The sequence below is a fragment of the Oryzias latipes genome, chromosome 22 (assembly GCF_053564925.1).
Source record: "Oryzias latipes strain Hd-rR chromosome 22, Olatipes_Hd-rR_3.1".
Classification (NCBI taxonomy): domain Eukaryota; kingdom Metazoa; phylum Chordata; class Actinopteri; order Beloniformes; family Adrianichthyidae; genus Oryzias; species Oryzias latipes.
In genome coordinates, this window is record NC_136258.1 from 29,788,938 (window position 1) to 29,802,947 (window position 14,010).

Here is a 14,010-nt window from a genome sequence, read left to right on the forward strand (position 1 = left end):
CGACCGCTCTACCGCCTGAGCTAAACTGCCGCCAAATGTCCAGATTTGTGTCCTCTTCCACGGCAAATGAAGGTCTCCTGTTGGACATGTGTGGTCAGCAGGCTTAAAGGAGTTTAGGTCAGGAGTGTCCCATTCCAGGCCTCGGGGGCCGGTGTCCTACATGTTTTGCAACCAACCTGTCATTGAAGCTCCTTATTGGCCAAACACACCTGATCCAGGTAATCGGCAGCAGGATTTCTGGAGGCCGGCCCTCGAGGCCTGGAGTCTGACCCGTCTGGCCTAGAAGGTCTTCACAGACAAACTCGTGTTGTTCATTTGCTTGAAGAGCTCAACACTCCTGTCCACATAAAAGATCAGCTGTTAGAACAGGTTAAAGGTCATCCGAAGCTGCAGGACCTTTCTAAACGCTGCTCGATCTTTCCAGAACAAGATCGAGGGAACCATCTGGAAAAAGATTGATGACCGGAACGTCTTCAAAGTCCTGGATCTGGAAGAATTAGAGAAGACCTTCTCAGCTTACCAGAGACCAGCGGTAACGCCCACATGACACCCAAGGTTTTTCCTGACAAAGTGTTTGATGCACAAAGACATTTTTACCCACAGAAGGAAATCGAAGAGGACCACACGTCAGTGAGGAAGGTCAAGGAGCTGTCTGTGATCGATGGCCGGCGAGCGCAGAACTGTAACATCCTGCTGTCCCGGTCAGTGCTCCTATGAAGCTCTGCCGCTGCTCTTGTTTGCCTCTTAAAAAAACTGTGCCATCTTCATCCCAGACTGAAGCTGAGCAATGATGAGATCTGCCAGGCCCTCGTCACCATGGACGAGCAGGAGGACCTACCCACAGACACGTTGGAGCAGGTGACCACTCACCAAACGTCTCTTCAGCGTGACAAAGGTCTTTGTGAAGAGCTGGTAAACATCGCGCTGTTGTGTTTGTGCAGCTTCTAAAGTTCGTTCCTGAGAAGAGCGACATCGAGCTGCTGGAGGAGCACAAGCACGAGGTGGACCGCATGGCCAGAGCCGACCGCTTCATGCTGGACATGAGTAGGTAAGCAGCCCGACAAACACAAGCCAGCGCTGTCTGTACGGAAGGGAGGGAGCAGCTGATCAGCCAGCAGATGGAGCAAAGTCAGGTCTTGATGGTTCCATGGTCAGCTGCTGCGAAGGTTACCAGAAAACAGATTCACAGAAAGAAGCACGGCATCTGTCTGTTGCCATGGATACCAGAGAAGCTGCAGTATCTGGACTGACAGAACATCTTTTTCTCTCCGTCAGTTTTGACCACTACCAGCAGAGGCTGCAGACTCTCCTCTTTAAGAAGAAGTTTCCGGACAGACTGGCAGACGTCAAACCCAGGATCAAAGGTCCGCCTCGTTCCCACAGAAGGACGTTTCCCTCCAGAGCTAAAGCTTCACCTGGCACTGTTTTCTGTGTGACCTCAGCTCTCGGCCTGGCGTCGCAGGAGGTGGTCCAGAGCGGGAAGCTCTGCCAGCTCCTGGAGGTGGTTCTGGCCTTTGGGAACTACATGAATAAAGGTCAACGCGGGAACGCGCTGGGCTTCAAAGTTTCCAGCCTCAACAAGATCGCAGACACCAAGTCCAGCATTGACAAGTAGGCCGAGCTCCAGGAACTCCACGAGGAGCAAACGCTTCATCGTGCTGGTGGTCTGCTGTTTTCTGGGATGTCATGGAAATGAGCAGGAAAAGCCCTTTACTGCCCCCAGTGGAAGGAAAAGGCCTTCCAGTAGGGGACTGGATCATGACAGGGGTCTCAGACCTGAAACGGATGTTATAAAGAGTTAAACGCTAGTTATTCATGTCTTGCAGATTCTTCTAGAGTATTGTTTAAGAAGTGTCTGCAGAGTCAGACCAAGTTCTTCCAAACCCAAAGCGTAGCAGGAACATTTCTAAACTGCTGAGGAAAGCTGGCTTTGTTTTTGCAGAAATGTCTCTCTGCTGCACTACATGGTCTCTGTCCTGGAGAAGAAGTTTCCTGCTGTGGCAGCTTTCAGCGAGGAGCTGAGGAACGTGCCTGAAGCCTCCAGAGTCAAGTAACGTCCCAGATTTCATCAAGTCCCGGCTGAATGTGAGCATGTGACGTAGACGAGTCCTTCTGTGTCTGCAGCATGGTGGAGCTGGAGAAGGACATCAGCGCTCTGAGGTCTGGTCTGAAGAGCATCGAGGCGGTGAGTGAATGAACCGGACCTCCAGTCCAGGCGTGGTACCGTCACGTCTGACAGTCTGCTCGTCTGCAGGAGCTGAAGTACCAGGAATCCTGTCAGCGTGCAGCAGATGCGTTTGTCCCCGTGGTCAGCCAGTTCCTCGCCGTGGCGTCCTTCAGTTTCTCTGACGTGGAGGAGTCTCTGCAGGAAGCCAAAGACCTGGTGAGGGTCTGTGTGTGACACGGAGAATCACATCTTCTCCTTCTGTGTCGTTAAAGTTTTTTTTTCCTGATTCAGTTTTGTTTTAACTGTCCTTTTTCTAAACTGTGAGAAAAGTCGACATTTGATTTGCACCTAAACTTGTTTGCTCCAGAGGCGCCTTCAGGTTTTTTGTTGGATGAAAGCTTTGAGAAGATCTTCTAACATCCCGGTTCTCCGCTGCCGCAGTTCCTAAAGGCGCTGCAGCACTTCGGAGAAGACTCCTCCGCCCTGAAAGCAGACGAGTTCTTCGGCACCTTCAGCGCTTTCCTCGCGGCGTTCACCGAGGCCCGGCAGGACAACCAGGACCGGGCCCGGCGCCAAGAAGAGGAGGAGAGACGGGCGCTCATGGAGGCTCAGGTCAGGCTTTGTCTGCAGAAGATCCTGCAGGAGAAGATGAACTGAAGCTTTTTCACGGTTTCTTCCTCATCTGTACTGCAAATGATTTGAATGAGGAGGATTGACATGTTCAGTTATTGATTATTGTTCACGACTGAAGGTAAGTTCAGAGGTCGACTTCAGACCTGACCCGACTGTGTCTCCCTGCAGAAAAAGGAGGAGCGAGCACAGAGGATGAAGAAGGCCAGAGCAAACGATGAAGAGGAGGGCGAGTTTGACGACCTGGTGTCGGCTCTGCGATCCGGAGAAGTCTTCAACATGTCCAAACTGAACCGCCGGAAACAACAGAAACCCAACTCCAAAAAGAGCCCATTGACCAGATTGGACCTAAACTAGGCCAGAATCTGATCAAACCGGACCAAAATCTGGAGGAACTGGATCTTAACCGGGCCAAAGTGTGACAGAACAGCACTAAAAACCGAGCTAAAGTGTGACAGAAGCAGACTGGATCTCAGACAGAGGGCATGGACACACAGAACTTGTTCCGTCACTAAAGGAAGAACCCAAATCCGTCCGTCTTCTAAAGCGGTTCCCGTGCTGGGGTCATGGCGATGCTGGAGCCTATCCCACAGACCGTCCATCAAAGAACCACAGAGAAAACACAAATGTCAAATTTAAAAATCAGAGAGCAGCAGTCTTCTCTGATTTTACCCAGAATGCACAAGGCCAAACAGCCAGAGCAGACAGGACAGACGTCCTCATCGGGTTTCTGACCCGATTTGGCTTCAGGCTTCATCTGAAAGACAAACCTCAGCGGAAACGGAGGAAACGTTTGGCCTCCCCACAAACCTGTGTGTTTGAAAACGTTGTATCAAGTCTTTTTGCTGCTGCAACTTTATTTAAAGATATTTATATATTTTTAGTGTGAATTGTGAACCGGACCCACCTGATTCACTTTAGAAATAAAATATAGTTTTAAAAGAAAAGGTTTATAAAGAAATAATGTGGAATTTAGTCTTGAAGGGGATTTTTAAGACCATCTTTCAGCAGCTGGAGACTGAGAAAAAAACTTGTTTTCGCAGCTTTAAACAGGAAACAGACAATCAGGAGTGTCAATGAACACCATTTGGTTGATCAATTAGTAACAAAAAAGACATTTCTGCACAAAGTTTTATTTTGAAAAACAGCAGGTTTCATTGCAAACGCCTGTTCAGTTAAAAGAAAGAAGTTTGGAGCAGAAAGAGTCTGTCAGATTTCTCCCATTTCATCCTTTAAATCTGGATGTTTCTCCTGGGTGGAGACGTGGAAACATTCATAGGTCTACCACGATGTCTACCACGTCTGCGGCGAGGGAACGGAGGGTCTGACTGACCATCTCTTCGGGGCGGTGCAATAGAGGGTTTGATTCTCCCTCACAGAACTGTTCTGGAGTTTGCAGATGATTGTAACGGTTCACTTACGCTGAATAATAAACACATTTCAGACGCTCTGTGCCGTATTTTGTCTCTGCTATGATAAGCCCCGCCTCCTTCCGCTCCAGAGGTCGGGTTATTATGACATAAGAGACATCAGCGGGAAAACACGGTCGATAAAGTTACGTGAAGAGCTGCTGATGGTGATGACAGAAGAACAGTCCGGGCTGAGGAGCTCCCCGCCCAGATGGGGGCGGAGCTACGCATCCAGACCGCAGCAGACATGTCACAGGATGAAGAGACGGGGTTAACCTGCGGACAGATCTGCTTCAGGGCAGGAAATGAGGAAGACCTGGAAGGTGTGTCCCGGTTTGAGTGGCGGTTCGTCCACAGCTTTAGATGATGTCACAAAAACAGAAAGAAGTCGCCCACATCGACCTCCAGGTTCTGCAGCCGTTTGTTGTTCTGGTGGATCCTGACGTCTGGACGGACTTTAGACGGAGACGCTGAAGGACGGTGGGACTCTGGGTTCGAACGGCGCCCTCTAGAGGGAAGCTGCTGGAACAGACCTGCAGCAGATCAGGGTCCACGGAGAGCAGCATCCAGACCCTGTCAGGGTTCAGACACAGCAGCCGATCGGTTCTGGACTCATCCAGAGTGGGTTCTGCTCTAGCTGCGGTGCTGGTTCTGACTCTGGATCAGGCTCAGCTGGCTCCTCAGGTTCTGGCAGCGGGCCGTCAGGCTGCTGTTGTCCTCCAGCAGCTTGCTGTGCTCCTGGAAGAGGCGGGACGTCATCTGCTGCTCCTTCTGCTCCTCCTCCAGATCACACGTGAGTTCTTGCCTGAAAGGAGACCGTCAGCAGGTCAGGAGACGCCGGTGCAGAGTTCTGCACCACACCCGGATCTGCTGCTGGTCCAAAACCACCAGCAGATCCTCCCTGAAGCCCCTCTGGTCCCGTGACCCCAACCAGGCAGATGACAAGACTCACTTTTTGCGCAGAAGGTCGGCGATCTCCGACTGCACCCTCAGGTACTCGTGTGCCATCCTGATGTGCTGCTCGAACACGGCCACAGACTCCTGCGAGTTCGGACACGGAGCCAGAGGCTGAGGAGCAAACGCACACGGTCAGGTGGGCGGAGCCCAGAGCTCGGTTGGCGTCCATCACAGTTTGAGCCTCCGATGGATTTCAGATGAAAACCGATCGCTTTGTTCCACAAAACAGAGGAACTCTCTGGTGAGTGAAGAAGCGGTTTTAGGCAGGGAGTGGGGGGGGGGCAGCTCAGTGCGTGGAAAATAAAAAATCTGCCCCACTATTGGTTTACTATTCTATGTTGTTTCGCACACTTTGGAACGACCATGAACCTGCAAATTGGCGCCCAGCAGCTGCACGCTACTGTCTTTGAGAGGACGCCGCAAATGTGAAGGAAAAGGGGAGGGGCGAGGGGCGCAGCCACGATTACACCTGCATCATGGCGTGCCTTTGGATTCCTCAGCTCATGTTAATAACGTCATTCTTTAGGAACTATTGCAGACATTTTGATGATGACGTGTCTTCATTTTCCATCGATTGTTTTCTTTGTCTGCCTGTGCTTTAGTTGGTGTCAGTATTTGACAGACAGACAGCAGGTAATGCAGGGAAACAGCTGCACTTTATGACATCAGAAATAAACTATAGATCATTTTTTATGAATGGATTGAGGCTTTTTGGAGGATTTTTACTGTTAGTGTCACACAAAATTAGGAAAATGTCAAATATTTTTGGAGTTATTCCAGTGATGAGTTATGTGATTTAGTTGTTAATGTTTTCTAAAACCTAAAAATGGTAAAATAATATTCACAATAACAGGTTTTCTCTGATCCGTTTCACAAAGACACACTGAACGTCACACACCAAGAAATGAACTTAGTGCTAAAAATGATGCAGGAGTCCAGATCTAACAAATGATAAAAGATCAAAGAAAACAGAATGAATTGATTTATTTCTAATTATTAATGTTTCCAGGCTTTGTTTGTTTTGTTCTGCAGCATCTTCATATTTGTATAATTTTGACAGAATATGTTTTTATGGAGAGAAAAATATTAAACGTTGTTTAAGGTTTAACTTGATTTATTCTGGATTAATGTTCATGTTATTATTCATGTTTATGTTCACAAAGTTCAGTTTTAAAGGTTTAAAAGTTTACCTTTAGTGAGTTCAGCTAATGGTTCCCATGTTTTCGACCCCAAACCTAAAGCGTGTTTTGGATTTAGGCCCCCAGTGCGACTTTGACCCCCCCCCCAATACTAGTATATCAAAATTATCAAATTAATTCATAAATTTTTGTGTAAAATGGACAAATAAAGATAGGAAACAAGAGGGTGTGTGTGTGTGGGGGGGGGGGTAAGTTACTGTAGAACGGATCAGAGCCGAGACGAACCAGGAAAACAGGAGCTTGTGTTGACATCACAGGTGTGTTCTCACCTGCAGTTGGTGATCCAGCTTCTGATAGGCCAGGGGGACGTCTGAGCCGTTGGTGGACGCAGACACTGCCGCAAACAAACGACAAACGTCAGCAAAAAGCAGCTGTCGCCCCCTGCTGGTCCAGAACGGGAAGAGCAGTGCAGCCCAAAAGGGTTTGGGTTTTAGAACCAACTAGAACCATTTCAGGACCTGGTCAGAACCGGCGGTCCAAACACACCATCACTTTGGAAGAAGGTTGCTGGATTCTTCAGATAATTCTGATGCTACGTCACTGTGGTTGAAGCTGAAAGAGCTTGTTTAGCTCCCATCATGCATCTGGTGCTCTGAGAGGATCGATTTGATTAAAAATGTAAACATGTCCACATAGAATAATAAAGATCAGGCTTCTCCTCACGAACCTGCAGTCACCTGTGCGTGCAGGTGACTTATCGCCTCTTTTATGTCCATGTTTGTGTCCCGATCAGAACAGATCAGGTGTGAGGAGCAGAAGGAGGAGCAGGAGAAAACCTCCAGACGACAGGAGGAGGAGTTAAGGGAAGCACCTTTAGACCATTTCCTTCATGTTTCTTTTCAAATCTTCTTCTTTTGTTCAAACTTAAGTTCATGTTTTGCTTTTGGTGAATTCAAAACTTGGTTCTGTAATTGAATGATGTGGCGTTTATCGCCCCCTACTGACAAAACATGAAACGTGCTTCTGAAACTGGGTGAATATGCTTTTCACATTTAAATGAGGCTGCAGCTAAAATCATGGTGTGGAGATCCACTGCAGGTCAGAAGACTGACGGCACCTTCAGGTCCGGAGCTTCACCTCACGAATATTTACTTTATTATATATGGTACATATAGTAGGAACATGGAACGTCCCGCAGTTCCTGAATGCCACACAGATGGTTTTAGCCTGATGTGACACTTTCCTTCAGCTGACTATTTCCCATGATGCTCCTCACCTGTGGGACTCTGTAGGGTCATCCTCAGCTCTGATTGGCTGGCGGTGGAGACAGAGCTGCTGGAGTGGGTGGGGCTTTCCGTGCTGGGCATCCTGGACAGACCTGCGTGCAGCGTGGGCGTCTGCAGGCGGGAGCAGATGGTCAGGGCACTGAACCGCCGCCTGTGGGCGGCAGCCTGGCCTCAGGTACCTTTGAGGGTTTGAAGTGCAGCGGGATTCTGGAGTCCACGCTCTTCAGGGTCTCCTCCCTGCTGGGCGGGTCTCCGAGCTCCACGCCGTCACTGCGGTTGGTGCTGAGGCTGCAGGCGGCGAAGGAGCCGGTGCTGGGGGCGGAGGAGCTCCCCCTGCTGGAGGGGGCGGGGCGAGGAAGACTGAGCGGCTCATCAGAACCTGGAAAGTACTGAGACATGGATTACCTGGATTATTTGACAGAACCGCATCACAACAAGCATAACCAACGAAGCTCAGATGGTGGCTTCAGAAAAACGGGACTGAATTCTCTTTTCCTCCTTTTGTTTCTAAAAGGTTTTCTGGATCTTTCTCTGAACTGAAACGAGGATTTGAAGCCTGAAATAAAAAAGCGAGGGGTTTGATTGACGTGTCTCCTCACTTCAGGGACCGTCAGAACCGGATCGTCCGAAGCTTCGCGGCTAAGCTTCCGTCTGTTCGGCTCACAGACTCTTCTAGAATGAGGAACAATGGCTTTCTGTGGAGCTCCAGGGGGAGGGGCTACCTTCATCAGGTGGCTCATGGTGTCCCGGACCTCGCTCATGGGGGGCCTCTGGCTGGGCTCTTTGTCCCAGCAGCGGGTCATCAGGGTCTCGATGGGTTCTGGAAGGTCTCGGATCAGAGGGGGCCGGGTCCCTGCGAGACAGTAAGGGCTCCGTGAGGAAGCTAAGCGGGACAAAAACTACCCCCCCTTTGACGGGCTACGCCTCACCTCTGTGCACCGCCCACATGATGCAGAAGGCGGAGCCACCGATCTCGTCGAAGGGCTTCTTCCGGGTCATGACCTCCCACAGGATGATGCTCCAGCTGAACACGTCACATTTCTCGCTGTAGTTACTTCCTGAAGCAGAGAAGTTACAGACGGACGAAGACGGAGGAGAGGATTTGGTTCTGGATTCAAGAAACGCATGTGAAACCGACGGATTCTGAAGCTGAAGCTTCAGGACGACTCCTGAAAGAGTCTTTTTCTCTCAGAACAACAGGATAGCTGGTAGGGCAGCAGTGGACGGATACGGTCGGCGGCCTGTGGGGTCTCCTTAAAGGAAAGGGGGTCCTACCTTCAGATGTTGGGGTCAGTCCCAACATCAGGGATGGCTTCAAAAACCAGCTCACCTTCAAACACCTCGGGGGCCATCCAGGCGGCGCTGCCCTTGTTGTTGGTCATGTAGGTCTGGATGTCGCACGCCGTCCCGAAGTCGCAGATCTTCAGCACGGTTCCTTGAGCCACCAGGAGCAGGCTGCAACAAAAAGCATCAGATCTGGGCACGCTGGCGGGGTCTCGAACCCGCGCAGCTTTCAGGCTGAACCGAGGAGATCCGTCACGCTACGGCCCGCTGCTGCGCCCGCCACGATCCACGGCAGGTGAGATTAGCCACAGAATGCTGAGTCAGCTGAGCAGCAAACACCAAACTCTAAAACGTAAGACGAAGCTCAAACTACTGAAATCTAAGGGAACTGGAAATCACTGATCTCAGAGAGCACGCCGCTTTTTGAGGGGTGAAACGCCTTTGTGGTCGTCCAGCCGGCGGATGGCGCCCATCTTCATCTTCAACCCCACAAAAGCGGCGGCAGACCGGAACAACAGCGGAGGAGCGAGGACTCTCTTACTTTGGCGGTTTGAGGTCCCTGTGAATCAGAGCTTTGGGCTTCATGGCGTGGAGGTAAGCGACGCCCTCGGCGCACTGCAGACACCAGCTCATGGCGTGCGCCGCTGTGTAGCGGGGCTGCGGCTCGGCGCCGTGCAGGACTGAAAGATGAGCGACAGCTGCATGGACGCGTTCAAACAGGCCCACACCTCCAAGCTTGTCACTTACAGTTGTAGAGAGATCCACATTCTGCAAACTCCATGACCAGACAGACCTGAGGACAGACGGAGCCACAATACTATGAACGCTCAAATAACACAATCAGGACCTTTATTTTGGTAGGTCAGCTTCCTGCTCTGGACCAATAGGATGTCCTCCAAACATCAGGGGCCTCATTTCTAAAGGTTGCGTACGCACAAAAGAAGGCGTACGCCAATCTCTACGCAATAGTTGAGATTTATAAAAAGCAAACTTGAGGGGAAAATGTGCGGTCCTTCACGCTCTGACCCAGGCGTACGCACAAAAACGGGTGAAATGAGAAACGGCGACACCGTCGGCAGATGGAAGAAACACGTGAAAATGACAATACTGCCTCTCAGAAATAACATGAAGACTTCACAAAGCAAGTCTGACAATTAACAGCTACACAAACACCCGTTTGATCGATCAGCAGTGAAACAAACAAAAAAAATCAAACGAAAATTACAACAGAAATTCAAATGAACACATATTTGGAAAAAGAAAAGTGAAATATGTTCTACAATATTGGCATGTTGTGCAATTCATCCTCATAAATAATATAGTTAACAGAATGAAATAATGTAAAAACTGATATTCTCGTCAATGTGTCCGTCTGGCGGAGCAGATTTAGGTGCAATTAGACAGACAGATGGATAGATAGAGAGAGATGTATTAATTGTCCACTGGGGAAAGTTGTTTTCATATTAAAACATTTCTTCATAAGCTATGGAATTATGGTATTCATGCATTTGCCTTTAGTTTGTTTTATTTTTGATAAAACAATGTATGGCGTATGTCTCAACCATTCAGAAAGCAACAAGAAATTACATTTGCTGATCAATTTCCCATTTCCACGTGGATTATTACCGACATCTGTAGCTTGTCAGATGTAATTAAATGGAGGGAAATAAATCATCACAATGCGTAATGACGCACAATGGCTGATCTTGCGCTCTTAGAAGATGTGGCAAATGGAAGAATTCAGAGTGAACGCATCTTTAGACAGCAAGAAGAGTTGCTGGCAAACGAGGACGAGTGGCTTATGAGCCGGTTCCGACTTCCTCTGCGGGCTTTTGGGGGGGGTGTCACCCGGTGCATCTGGCGCGTCGTGTCCCCCTGCGCCTCAGTCACCGCTCCACTAAGGGATTCCCCAATTCTTGCCGCCAGTCTCTCATCAAGAGGGGTCAGCTCCGGTGTCCCCCCCCCCGGTGGCAGAGACACTCTGGCGATGCAGCACCAGACGTTTTTTTGCCTCGACCTTGATGTCCGACCATTTCTTTTTTATTTCGGCCACGGTCCGAGGTTGTGAGGCTGCAGCATTTACGGCATTTGCCGCTCACATGCCTTTTTGGCATTAGTAATGCCCCCACTGTGCCCTCCCAACAACACTTTTCTCCTCTTTTCCACCTCGCCAACGATAAATTCTACTTCACATTGAGTGAAGTTACGTTTTTTTCATTTCCTCTCTGTGTTGCCATGGTTTCGCAATCAATGAATATTCATTTATGGGCGTTTCACGGACTATTTATGGGCAACTATGGGCGTGTCATGAGGCCGCTAAAGCTGCGCTGCATTTAGAATTGGTTGTGATTTATTAAGGGAAAGATGCGTAGTATGTGCGTGCGCACGGTTTTATAACTCCGAATATTTCTGTGCGTGCGCACGTCCTATGTTTCATCCGTACGCCACTTCTGACGCAAATCCTACGCAAAGTTTTAGAAATGAGGCCCCAGGCCTTTTCACCAAATCATCAAAGACATTCTGCACATCAAACCACAGCAAATGACAGGAGCTGAGTGGGAGGAGCCAAGTGGGAGGAGGTTCTCACCGGGTTGTCGCAGGAGCCGTACAGCTTCACGATGTTGGGGTGATTGACCCGGGACAGCTGGCGGAGCTGCAGAGACACCAAAACCCTGTTTGAATGACAGGATCAGACCATTCGGAACCAAAAAACCAACGGAAGCATGGCGGTAAAGACAGGAAGCTCCTGCGGTCCACGAGCCCTCAGGTGAGCTCCATTCAAGCAGAATGAGAACCACAGATGAGCTCTACAGGGAACATCTGATCTGATGGACCTCCACTAAGTCCTGATGGGATTGAAAAGGACATCCAGAGCAGAGCTGACACCTCCAGAGAAATGAGGAGAAGATCAGCAGAAGACAAATGTTCAGAAGCTGCTCAGGATAGAGTTTGATCTGTTTTCTTCCATGTCTATCAACAGACGATCATTGATCATGAATATCATGACGTGTCATCAAAGACCACAGAAGAATTCTAGATGAAATGTGAGCTGATGTTGCTGCTGCAGCTGACATGTCGTCCTCAAACGAACATCCATGAGGGAACAGAGGTTATTGATCCGTACATGAGTTCCTATGGAAAGAGGCGTTCCACTCGGAGTGAAAGATGGAAAAACGGCATTTCCTCATTCCTGTCTTTGTGCAGACATGTCGGTCAGACCGACGCTGCAGGGAAAACTGGAATGACGGATTTATGAAACGTTCAGAATAATATTAAGAAGTGTCTCTATGTTTCATCCCGTAGGTTCAGGAACCACAGAACGACAGCAGAACAGGTTCTTTCAAATTCAGAATGTTTCGTAGTTTCTAAAAAATGAAGGAAGACAGAGGAATGTGAGCCTGATGGAAGCTGAGAAGCCCTGGTTCCTGCTGGGAAACGGACTTGGAGAACCAGCTGCACTACAGAAGGAGCTGTGAGCGGCAGCCTGTCGGCGTTTCACCAACCAAAACCAACGTCTGAACTCCAGCCAAGACGGATGAATTTGTTCATAGGAAAGGAAAACGTTTAGCTCATCACCGCTAGCTCCACGGAAAAGTGGGGCTGAATTCCCACCTGACCACTAAAAACTAGATAGTGCAGCACATGTATGTTAAAAGCAATTCAAACAGAACACTCACTACTTTTTCTTTTTAAATGGCAGATAAGACGTCATTGACTTCACTAAGTTAAAATCTAATTAATATGAGCGTTTTGGGACGATTATTTATGATCCACTGTCCTTGAGGGTTTATTACAAAGTACATTTAAATACATTTTTATGCCACAAATTGTTCAGACGCAATGCATTGTGGTCTATATTTACTGATCTAGTGAGTGTTGATGCACACTGGTTATTTGCAGAGACTTCTGGGAAATTTCTATGGCTCTGGATTGTGGAATTGTAGATTCAGACAAACTAGAACATGGAGAAGGCTCCATAGAGAGAGTATGGAGGGAATTCAGACACAACCTGTGTGTGTCTGTTAGCCTGGGGGCGGAGCTGGCAGCGCAGACTCTTCCTGGAAGGGGCGGTTCTTCACTTTGTGATGTCACAAAGTGAGAACTAAAGGAGAGCAGGTTAGAGGAAAACTTAAAGATATGTGACCGGATCAAAATACCACTTTAGGGTTGTTTTAGTGAGGAATGAACATTATAAATATTAGGCCCTTTCAGGGAACAAACCTGGAGCCCCCCCCCCCCCCCCCCCCCCCCGGAAACAAATGCTTCTCTGGACAGGCTCATTCTGACTTTATTTAACAAAGTAAACACAGTTGGATCTGCCTGTTTCACATAAATGAGCAGTTCTCACTGATTTCCAGCGGCTGCTGTCAGAACAGCAACAACTTTCGCAACACTGGGATGTTGAGCGCGCGCGCTTTAGCACGGGAGGGGTACGGGCTGTGAGCGCGCGCGCGCGTGTGTGCTTGTGTTGTGGTGGTGCGTGAGGGGTTGGGGGGTGTTGGTTTCACGGTACCTCCACCAGAAAGGCGCTCCTCTCGGAGTCGCTCTCGATGCTCTTGATGGCCACCACCTTCCCTCTCCACACCGCCTTGAAGACCACCCCGAAGGTCCCTCTGCCGACGGCCTGCGGTCACAGCGGGACGGGGGTCACCCACACACACAGACAGGGCAGGCCGCTGCCGGACCGGGTTCCCCCCTCCGCTCCCCCGAACGGGCTCCACTTACCGCCTCCACCTGGATGTCCTCGTAGCGGATGTCCTCGAACACGCAGCCGGCTGCAGCCTCCGCCATCGCGGCGGAGCAACAAGCCTCCTCGGCGGGACTCCGGGCTGGACCTCCTTCTGCAGTCGGGGAAAACGCCGAGCCCCGCCCTCATCTGTTGCTGTGAAACCAGGAAGTAGACCCGACGACTGCAGGGAGGCGCAGTTTCCGACACTCACAGGAAGCACCTGAACGTCTCAGCGAAAGAGAAGAAATACGACTTTAAAGAACTACAAACATGGTGGCCTCTTCAAACTTTGTAGGATTGAGTTAAAACAATATAACAATACAATAAAATCCTCTTCAAACCCCAAAGCTGTAGAAACTCTGGACACTTTTTTAAATAAATAGAATAACAACTTACAACTTTTACTGAT

General features: G+C 49.4%; 2 protein-coding genes across 4 annotated transcripts in view; one reads left to right on the forward strand and one right to left on the reverse strand.

The window, feature by feature from the left end:
- LOC101155891 (disheveled-associated activator of morphogenesis 1) overlaps positions 1-4,245 on the forward strand; it is a 12,828-nt gene extending 8,583 nt beyond the window's left edge. For all 3 annotated transcript variants that reach the window (XM_004082057.4, XM_078941247.1, XM_078941248.1), the window contains 11 exons: positions 425-532; positions 604-701; positions 774-858; positions 942-1,048; positions 1,276-1,364; positions 1,443-1,611; positions 1,943-2,050; positions 2,125-2,185; positions 2,255-2,383; positions 2,609-2,779; positions 2,969-4,245. In XM_004082057.4, the coding sequence (XP_004082105.1) occupies positions 425-532; positions 604-701; positions 774-858; positions 942-1,048; positions 1,276-1,364; positions 1,443-1,611; positions 1,943-2,050; positions 2,125-2,185; positions 2,255-2,383; positions 2,609-2,779; positions 2,969-3,154 (1,311 nt within the window). In that variant the 3' untranslated portion in view covers positions 3,155-4,245. The remainder of the gene's footprint in view (positions 1-424; positions 533-603; positions 702-773; positions 859-941; positions 1,049-1,275; positions 1,365-1,442; positions 1,612-1,942; positions 2,051-2,124; positions 2,186-2,254; positions 2,384-2,608; positions 2,780-2,968) is intronic.
- LOC105356874 (mitogen-activated protein kinase kinase kinase 7) lies at positions 3,915-13,851 on the reverse strand. The gene is made up of 13 exons (XM_023951669.2): positions 13,598-13,851; positions 13,386-13,496; positions 11,460-11,525; positions 9,620-9,665; positions 9,414-9,552; positions 8,919-9,043; positions 8,518-8,646; positions 8,311-8,441; positions 7,768-7,977; positions 7,579-7,699; positions 6,632-6,696; positions 5,159-5,274; positions 3,915-5,011 (listed from the first exon to the last, which is right to left on the reverse strand). The coding sequence occupies exons 1-13, from the start codon at positions 13,661-13,663 to the stop codon at positions 4,840-4,842; spliced, it is 1,497 nt and encodes a 498-aa protein (XP_023807437.1). The 5' UTR covers positions 13,664-13,851; the 3' UTR covers positions 3,915-4,839.
- Positions 13,852-14,010: the final 159 nt, after the last annotated feature.